Below are 9,685 nucleotides of genomic sequence, written 5' to 3' on the forward strand. Positions count from 1 at the left end.
TCTACGATTGTGTCATTGAACCTTCACCAGCCATGCAGACAAACACCTGCTCTTGAGGTGGGAACCGGCATTGTTCCCATTTTCCAGATGGAGAAACTGAGGTGCCGAGAGAGGAAGCCACTCGCAGTGGAGTGAGGGGTCCTAGTAGCAGGTCACCCTCCTGCTCTAGATGGCACAGCTCTTGCGGGGAGCAGGGTCTCCCCTGCACCCAAGAACAGCCATGCCAAAGCCTGTGTGGCCCCCACCAACCCTACTGCCTGGTCCCATCCTCCCACAGAACCTTCATAACATCCCCCCTGGACTCAGATCCCAACTGTCCACACGCTACATCACAGAATGAAGAGGGGAAAAGGGTAGAATGCCTTTCCCTTATTTTCCATTTTCTATTTCTTATTTGTCTACTAGGAATATGCATTGCTATTGTAATAGAAAAATTGAAGGTTTGAGCTTGTTTTTAAGTCGTGTCACTTGCCATCAAAGGTTAAAAGGACTAAGTTCTTTCTCTTGCCTCTTCGAGGAAGGCCCAGGACGACACTCTGCAGGGCAGGCGACAACCTCAGTGCCATGTCCAGAGGGAGCCCTACCTGCGGTGAGGACAATCGCAAAGCAGAGCAAGCCATTCAGGGGGCAGAAAAGGGCTGAAAAGTGCCTAAAGCTGAAGGCGGTCAGCTTCCTCTGTTCCCAGAGGCCTCGGTCTGTGGGAGCAGCAGCCCCACCTGGGAGCCTGGAATTTCGGCCAAAAACAATGGGGATGAGCCATGGGTGTCAGTCAAATTGCTGAGTGAAGTAGAAGACTAATAAGGCCCAAATCAACTCAGACTTCCAACCCAGCTCAGCACACAGCCAGTCACTGAGCTGTATGCACAGGACCCCTCTGCAGGACACCCTCCCTGCCAACTCTGGGCTCACATCTGGGTGCCCACCTGCCCAATCCAGTTTCTATCAATCGACCTGTGTGATTACTAAAATTTCCTTCACTCAGTGACTTGGAAAACATGTCAGACATTCACACATGGACAGACACAGAAGAATCACACAGTGGGTGATATTCACAAAGCAACACTCAGTGTCCCAAGTGTAGTTCTGACACTCCCACCAACTGGCAGAATAGTCCTGGACAACAGAGATCGGACAAAGCCGGGGGACTAGTAACCAACACCCTGAGCAAACCCTGACAGTCTGAAGTCCCTGCCTGGAGTTCCATGTGGAGAAGAATCTTTTTTTAATTTAGTTTATTAAAGTGCAGTTGATTTACAATGTTTTGTTAATTTCTGCTGCTTAGCAAAGTGACTCAGTTATACACACATAAATATGTTCTTTTTTATATTCTTTTCCATTATAGTTTATCCCAGGATATTGAATATAGCTCCCTGAGCTCTACAGCAGGACCTGTTAATTTCTGCTACATAGCAAAGTGACTCAGTTATACATACATAAATGTGTTCTTTTTCATATTCTTTTCCATTATGGTTTATCCAAGGATATTGAATATAGTTCCCTGTGCTCTACAGCAGGACGTTATTGCTTATCCATTCTCTATACAATAGTTTGTACCTGCTAATCCCAGCCTCCCACTGCATCCCACCACCACCCTCCTCCTCCCTGACAACCACAAGTCTCTACATTTGAGAGAGTGTTTCTACTGTATAGATAGGTTCATCTGTGTCATAGTTTAGGTTCCACATATAGTGATTCATATGATATTTGTCTTTCTCTGTCTGACTTGCGTAATTAGTATGGTAATCTCTAGGTCCATCCATGCCGCTGCAAATGGCATTATTTAATTATTTTTTATGACTGAGTAATATTCCATGGTATATATGTGTGAACATGAAAGTTGCTCAGTGGTGTCCAACTCTTAGGGATCCCGTGGACTATACAGTCCATGGAATTCTCCAGGCCAGAATACTGGAGTGGGTAGCCCTTTCCCTTCTCCAGGGGATCTTCCCAACCCAGGGATCAAACCCAGGTCTCTCGCATTGCGGGTAGATTCTTTTCCAGCTGAGCCACCAGGGAAGCATCTTCTTTTATTCATTCATCTGTTGATGGGTATTTAGGTTGTTTCCAAGTCTTGCTACTGTGAACAGTGCTGCTATGTACATAGGGGTGCATGTATCTTTTCAAATTATGGTTTTGTCCAGATAATGGTTTTGCCCAGGAATGAGTGAGATTGCTGGATCATATGGCAACCATTTGGAGAAGACTCTTAAGGCCACATCTGGGTGCAGCAGGGAAGGGTGACAGATTTTATCAGCAATGAGGTTATGGGTGGGGAAGAGGAGAAGGTGAAAGCAGCCAGGTACCCTGAATAAGCAGCCCTTCACCTCATCAGTCCCCGTAGGTCCTTCCTTCTGACATTTGAGCTCCAAAATGATCAGAAAAGGACCATGCTCAGACCTATTGGCCACGGATAACCTCTGCGGTCCAGGATCACTCTGCTATTTCGTAGTCGAGCTCTCCTGGCTACAGCAGAAAGATCCAGTCAGTTAGGAAATGCTGGAAGATCCAGAAAAGGAAACTGCCCCAGCAGAGAACAGTTCCCTCTAAGCTCTGGTACCTTCCTCGCAGAGACAGTCCATACTTCGAGAGTGAGGAGTCTGAGGAGAAAAGGAGATTTCGTCCTCTGTTCTCTTGGGACTTTCCCCAGGGAGGAGCCCTCTCAAGACTCTTAGCCGACAGGATACGGTAGCACTGATCCAAGTAACCACTGCCTGGAGCAAGTCCTCTCCCAAGTGTGCTGCAAACCACAGCCAGCCTCTGTGACACTGACGTCCTGATGGCTGAGCAAAGCAATGAGCTTCATTGTCTAGAGATCTCTCACAAGCTGGTGTAGCTTGTGGGATAGGAGTGCATGGGGGTGTGTGCACTCACTCACAAAGATTTCATTGAAGTTACAAAGCCATGAAGGAGGGCGGAAGACAGACATAGAGAACAGACTTGTTGCTGCCAAGTTGTGGGGGGAGGGGAGGGATGGATTGGGAGGTTGGGATTCGCAGATGCAAATTATTATACGTAGGAAGGATAAACAACAAGGTCCTACTGTACAGCTCATAAAACCATCAGTTCAGTTCAGTCACGCAGTCATTTCTGACTCTTTGTAACCCCATGGACTGCAGCATGCCAGGCCTCCCTGTCCATCACCAACTCCTGGAGATTACCCAAACTCATGTCCATTGAGTCAGTGATGCCATCCAACCATCTCATCCTCATCCATAAAACCATAATGGGAAAGAAGATGCAAAAGAATGTACACATACGTATAATTGAGTCACTTTGCTGTACAGCAGAAATTAACACTGTAAATCAATAAATACATTGATACTTCAATAAAACTTTTTTAAAAGGGAGAGTGACCTCAAAAGACATGGAGGAGTCTCAAAAGAACACAAAAAGGAGGGGTGTGGAACAACAATCGTTCAGCCGCTTAGCTCATCCCACCATGAATCTACTCAAACCCCAGGTCGGGCTCTGCTTACCTTGTTGAGTCGTTCCAGCATCTCCTTCAGCAGCAGTTGACACTCACACTCATTTTCATACCTATAGACGGGACACAGAAGGCAGAGTGGGGCATTCAGTCAGCCTGAGTCCTGCGCCCTCTCTTTATGGGAAGCAGGAGCTGATGCTGTCTTTCAGAGCCCACTCACCCTTTCCCAACCTTCTCCATGGTATACATAGGGGGCACCATACATGGAGACCCAGCCCCAAGCCCCCAGCACCCCCTCCTAGCCACCCAAGGATGCAGGAATCAGACCTCAGCACAGCTGTCACCCCAGGATCGTAATTGCAGTCCTGGGAGCTGCCCTAAGGTTCTTCCTCAAACACCACTGCCGACTTTGCCTGGCTATCCTATACTATTGTATTCATCCACCTGAGACAGCTTTTCTGGATTGTGTCCTTCGATCCTTACAAAACCCTGGAAGAAAGCAGTTGCTGTTACCTCATGTGAAAGATGGGGAAATTGAGGTTGAGAAACTGGCCCAAGGCCCCTGTAGATGCCCTGGGCACTTCATTCACAGCATCAGCATCTGTCAGAATTGTTCTGCACACCCAGAGCCTCCCCTGGGCAGGGCGGCAGGGCAAGCTAGATAGGTCAAAGAGCCAAACAGCCTGAGAGCAGCCTGCAAGCTCCAACAGGGTGAGTGGGGACACACACACACCCCGGCTCCCTCCCTCCCAGCTGGGACCACAGATGTGTGCTCTCCACCCTATAGGTGGGCGCCAGTGGCCACAGAGGTAACTTGCCGGATGAGGCACCGCTTGGTCTTTCCCTGCCTCCCTCACTTCGCCACTCCCCAACTGCTGCTCCCTGACACCATCCCCCAAATAGACAACTTTCTCAGGCTCAGCTCCTGGAGGACTTCACACATAGAGGAGTTAGTCAGGATTCAGACGTGAGCCTGCCACATCTACCACGCTGCCTGTGTAGAGCAGGGACACCTCCAAAGTTATAAGCATGCACACGATTAAGAAAGCAGTCGGTGCTAGGAGCACGTGTATTTTTTTCTCCTAGTCAGCTTCTTCCCTGGAGTCCTAAAAAAAAAAAAAAACATTAAAAAAAAAAAATGCTAAAGATCAAGGAAGCAGAGAAACACCAGAAATCATTCTGGTCAGAACAAGGTTCCCTCTAGGGGGAATTTCATCCCCTGAAGAAAAAGAGAAAGCCCCTTCCCCAGTGACCCCCACCTCACTCCCTGTAAGCTGTCTCCAGTATCCATCCTAATAGGAGATAGGAAGCCATATTTGGAAGCTACAGGGCTGCCTAGAATAAAGACTACATTTCCCAGCCTTCCTTGCAGCTCAGTGTGGCCATGTGACTCAGTCCTGACCAATGGGAAGCAAACATGCCTGTGGCCACTTGAAGATATCTTTGGTAAGAGATGGTGTAGGTATGTCCTTCTCCATCCCTTCCTCCATCTTGTCCCTTGAAACACCAATGCTGCCTTCTTGAAGGCCACACACAGCCTTGTGGGCCTTGATTACCACAGGGTGCCATACTAAACTGCTAGCCCAGACCTTACACAAGAAAGAAACAACCTTCCACTTTGGATAAGCCAGTGTTAATTTGGAATTTATTTGTAGTTGAAACGAATCCTACTTAGCACTTAGCCCAACCTACAAAGCCTGGCTTTCTGTATCCCTGCACACCCATGCCACAGGTTCAAGTTACGGCTTTACACTGACAGGTGCTGGGAAACTGCAGCTCAGAATCAAAAGTCCTGACCTCAGGGAAGAACACTGTTCTCAGTGTCCCCACTTCCAGAGCCATCCAAGAAGCTCAGCTGTAACCACTAAGCAAAATATATGTGCATAAGCTTTTCTTTTCACACCAGGATGTCACATTTAGCAGTTTGTTTTCTGTGTGGCTCTAATGAAGCCAGAAATGATTTTTTTAAATAGTTAATTCGCTTTAAAAATAAAACTGTTAACAAAATTTAATTTTCTTATTGCTTTTTCCTGCTAGAAACATACAAGAATTTCTATACCTTAAAAACATATTTAGGGATTTCCCTAGTGGTCCAGTGATTAAGACTGCACACCTTCAGTGCAGGGGACCCGGGTTTGATCCTTTGTGGGGGAACTAAGATCCCACATGCTGCACACAGCCAAATACTTTTTAAAAAATAATTTTTAAAATGTTTAAAACATATTTAATAAACAAGATATTAACCTAGTTTCATACTGTAGACAAGTCTAGGTATTATATTAAAGACGGGCAATCTCATTATAAAGAATTCATGGTAAGAATTCATAAAATATTCATATATTCATAGAAGTGAATTCATAAGGTAGAAAAAACCACTTTGGCTTCAATCATCTGACTGACAGAATTATTTTTAGCTTTCAGCAATTTGGTTAATTAATTCATCACTGTATTTTGTATGCATCATTGTATTTATAGTATTTTGGTAGTTTTGTTTTTATTTAGTTTTTATTTAGCCTTTCTTTGATGTGCTAAAGACCTGATTTTGAAATTATACAACTATCCAGGCAAAGAATATGCCTAACAAGGCTGCATATACCTTCCTGTTTCTGCATTAATTTCACCTATTTCTGGCTAGTCATCACCACACCTCTGGAATTAAACCAAACTCAGTGTATGTCCCCAGTGTATTACAGATGTGTATAATTTTTACAATGATTTTCTAATCTCACTACCCAATTTTAACTATCAAACCTTCTCTAAGGGGGCACTGGGAGGGAATAAACTAATGAGAATTATCAAATAAATCAGAGAGCCTGAGGGGCCGGCTCCATGATGGACACACAACTCAGAATCAAGTAAAATCAGGAAAACTCAACACAGCCACCCTCCTTTGAGGGCTCCCAGGAGTCATGCTTGCCCAGCCAAATCACAGCCGACTGTGACCCAAGGACTGTGGCCCATGTAAAGGCCATCTGGGGATCTGGGGTATCCAGATGACCCATGGAGCTGCCTTATGTCAACCAACATTCACCTCCATTGCTTTAGGTAACATGAACTTTATATGAGTGAAGGCCTCACTCCACAGGCGTCCATGGAAGGTTTCTCTCCAAGACACAGCATTCTGGAAAGCGTGTGGGCCTCCAGGCAAAAAACCCAAGATCAAGTCCTGCCACCCACAGGCCCTCTGCAAGCCTCAGTTTTCCCTTGAAGAGCTATAGGGATTTTTCAGGTGCCTTCTTCCAAGATCAAAACCATAAACAGGGACTTTCCTGGCAGTCCAATGGTTAAGACTCTACACTTCCACTGCAGGGGCCAAAGGTTCAATCCCTGGTTAGGGAACTAAGATCCTGCATGCCACACAACACAGCTAAAAAGAAAGAAAACCAGAAACAGCAGGACTGATGGAATGAATGCTTATGATCAGATAAACAGGCTCGATATACAATGCTGAATAACCTGGTCACGTCTGGGGCTGAGAGTATGGAATACAAACACAGAGCACATTTGAAGAAAACTCTCCAGCTACCCTAGACCAGAGATCCTCAAACCTGGCTGTTCACTGAAATTACCAGTGGAGCTCATTAAATATGGAAATCCTGGGCTCCACTTGAGGTCCCGGATCAGGTCTACCTCTGAATTTTTTTCATTAATTTATATAATTTTTAAACAGATAAATCTCTTACATGGTCAGAGAATTTTTTAAATGACATCAGAAGATGTTAAGTTAAAATTCTCATTCACCCTCCCTTATCCTCATAGGTAAGCAGTCTTGTTAGGTTTCTGTGTGTGTGCTTGTGTCCTTTTGCAAGCAAAAAATCTCTATGCCTCCCCCTGTCTTTTTAAAATAGATAATAATAACACACTATTTTTTTTATAATTGCATAGAATTCCATTGCATGAATGAAGCACAATTTCATAACCTGACTCCTATTAACAGGCATTCAGGTTGGTCCCAGGTCTTAGCTACTGAGATCATGCCACAGGGAATATCCTTGTGGACATGTCTTTTGTCACCTGCTTGAGTATCGGAGGGGGCTGCCCAGTGGCGCTACTGGTGAAGAACCCACCTGCCAAATGCAGGAAACAGAAGAAATGCAGGCTCGATCCCTGGGTCAGGAAGATTCCCCAGAAAAGGAAATGGCAACCTACTCCAGCATTCTTGCCTGGAGAATTCCACGGACAGAGGAGCCGGGCGGGCTACAGTCCATAGGGTCAGAGAGAGTTGGACTACACTGAAGTGACTTAGCGCACACACACACACACACACACACACACACACACAGAGTATCCAAGGATAAATTCCCTGGAGCACCCAGCTGAGTCAAAGTGCACACTCATTTATAACCTGGAAAAATGTTGACAAATTGCTGAGCATCATTTTTTTAACAGCTTTTAGGGTGATTTTAAAGCATTATTCATTCTATCAAAAGGGGGCACATTGCCCAGGACCAGGACTTCTGAAACTTCAATGTTTAACTTAAATGCTGAATCACCTGGGGGGGTCTTGTTAAAGTGCAGTCAGATCCAGGAGCTCTGGAGGTGGGCCCAAGAGTCTCCTTTTTTAACAAGCTCCTGGGTGATGGGAAACTGCTGGTCCATGGATCGCACTTTGAGTAGCCAGACCCTAGAGGACACAGGTTGAAACAATGTCCAGGTGTCAGCTGTGATATAGTGAAAACAGACTTTGCATGTTCAAGACCTGAATTCCAGTCCTGGTGCAGCAGTCACCAGCTGAGTGACCTTCCCCCTAAATCAATACATTGTCTGAACCCCAGTCTCCTCAAATGGGTGCAATACCCTCTATAACAGGATGAGCCTGGAGCATTAATAAACTTCCATCATGGGGTGTCAAAGAGTTAGCCTCGACTTAGCAACGAACAACAATCTCAAAAACACTATGCAGAACAGAAGGAGCCAGACACATAGAACATGTCTAGAAGATTCTATTTTTTGTGAAATTCTAGAACAGGCAATAGTAACCTATGGTGACAGAAATCAGAACCCTGGGTGCCTCCGTTGAAGGGACTGGGGAGGACGAACCAAAGACTGGGAAAGGGCAAAAGGGAACTTTCTTGGGTAGAGGAAATATCTTGTTTTAGTAGTTAAATGGGTACCTAACGTTTCTCAAACTCATTACACTGTGCTCTTGAATGTGTGCGTTTTATTGCATGCAATTATATCCTGGTGGCGCAGAGGTTAAAGCGTCTGCCTGCAATGTGGGAGACCTGGGTTCGATCCCTGGGTCGGGAAGATCCCCTGGCGAAGGAAATGGCAACCCACTCCAGTATTCTTGCCTGGAGAATCCCATGGACGGAGGAGCTTGGTGAGCTACAGTCCACGGGTCGCAAAGAGTCGGACACGACTGAGCGACTTCACTTTCAAGGTAGGTTAAAAAAGTAAATTACACCATTTCGTGCTAAGTGTGACACGGCATCACAATGGAAGCTAGCCTTAGCTCAGGGAAATGCACCACGTGCGTGCCTCCGCGGAGATGAAGTCATCGGTCGCCCCGGGATCAGAGACGGCCCTCCCAGCCCAGTGGCCGCGCGCTCCCGGCCCGCGCCGCTGTCACCCTAGAGGCGCCGCTTACTTGCTCCGGAACTCGTCGAGCGCTCGCTGCGCCTCTGCGCCCTGGCGCTCCAGCCGGGCGCGCTCGGCCGCCAGGTCCCGGGCGCGCTGGCGGTTGCCCTCGACGTGGCGGGCCAGGGCATCCTCGGGGCCGGCCAGCTCGTCCAGGCGCTGGAAGGCGTCCAGCTGCCTCCGGAGGACGGCATGGCGCTGCTCGAGCGCCCGGGCCCGTTGGACGTGAGCGGCCACGCGCTCGCCGAGCCCCTGCAGCGCCGCCAGGTTCGGCGCGGCCGCCCGGCCCTCCGCCAGGCGGTCCGGCTCTGCGGCGCGCGGCGCCTCCTCGGCGCGCTCATACTGCTCCTTGCGGGTCTGGAAGACGTAGCTGCGCCGGTACATGGCTCCTCTGCGGGCGGGTGCACGGCCGGCTCCCGGAGGCACCTCGCCGAGCCAGCAGTCCGCTAAATAAACATCGGAGGCCCAGGGCGCGCAGCTGGGACGTTCCAGAGCGTGTCAGCTGTCTTTCCACGCGGCGCCCAGCCTCGGGGAGAACAAAAGAGCGGCGGGCGCCGCTTTTGTGCGCTGGCTTAGCGGCCCATACAGCTCTCGGGGTTGGAAGGTTACCCAGCGCCATGAGGGTTTTGTTCCGGGATTGTCGAGCCCGTTGCTTTTGAGTAAATGGAGAGTCAGGAGGAC

The 9,685-nt window shown here is 47.8% G+C and overlaps 1 protein-coding gene across 1 annotated transcript in view; it reads right to left on the reverse strand.

Moving 5' to 3' along the window:
• Window positions 1–9,433, reverse strand: part of BFSP1 (beaded filament structural protein 1) — a 36,944-nt gene extending 27,511 nt beyond the window's left edge. The window contains exons 1-2 of the mRNA XM_027976717.3: window positions 9,015–9,433; window positions 3,477–3,537 (exon numbers count right to left, since the gene is read on the reverse strand). Coding sequence (XP_027832518.2) covers window positions 3,477–3,537; window positions 9,015–9,388 — 435 coding nt within the window. The 5' untranslated portion in view covers window positions 9,389–9,433. The remainder of the gene's footprint in view (window positions 1–3,476; window positions 3,538–9,014) is intronic.
• Window positions 9,434–9,685: the final 252 nt, after the last annotated feature.

This window comes from Ovis aries, chromosome 13 (assembly GCF_016772045.2).
Source record: "Ovis aries strain OAR_USU_Benz2616 breed Rambouillet chromosome 13, ARS-UI_Ramb_v3.0, whole genome shotgun sequence".
Taxonomy (NCBI): Eukaryota; Metazoa; Chordata; class Mammalia; order Artiodactyla; family Bovidae; genus Ovis; species Ovis aries.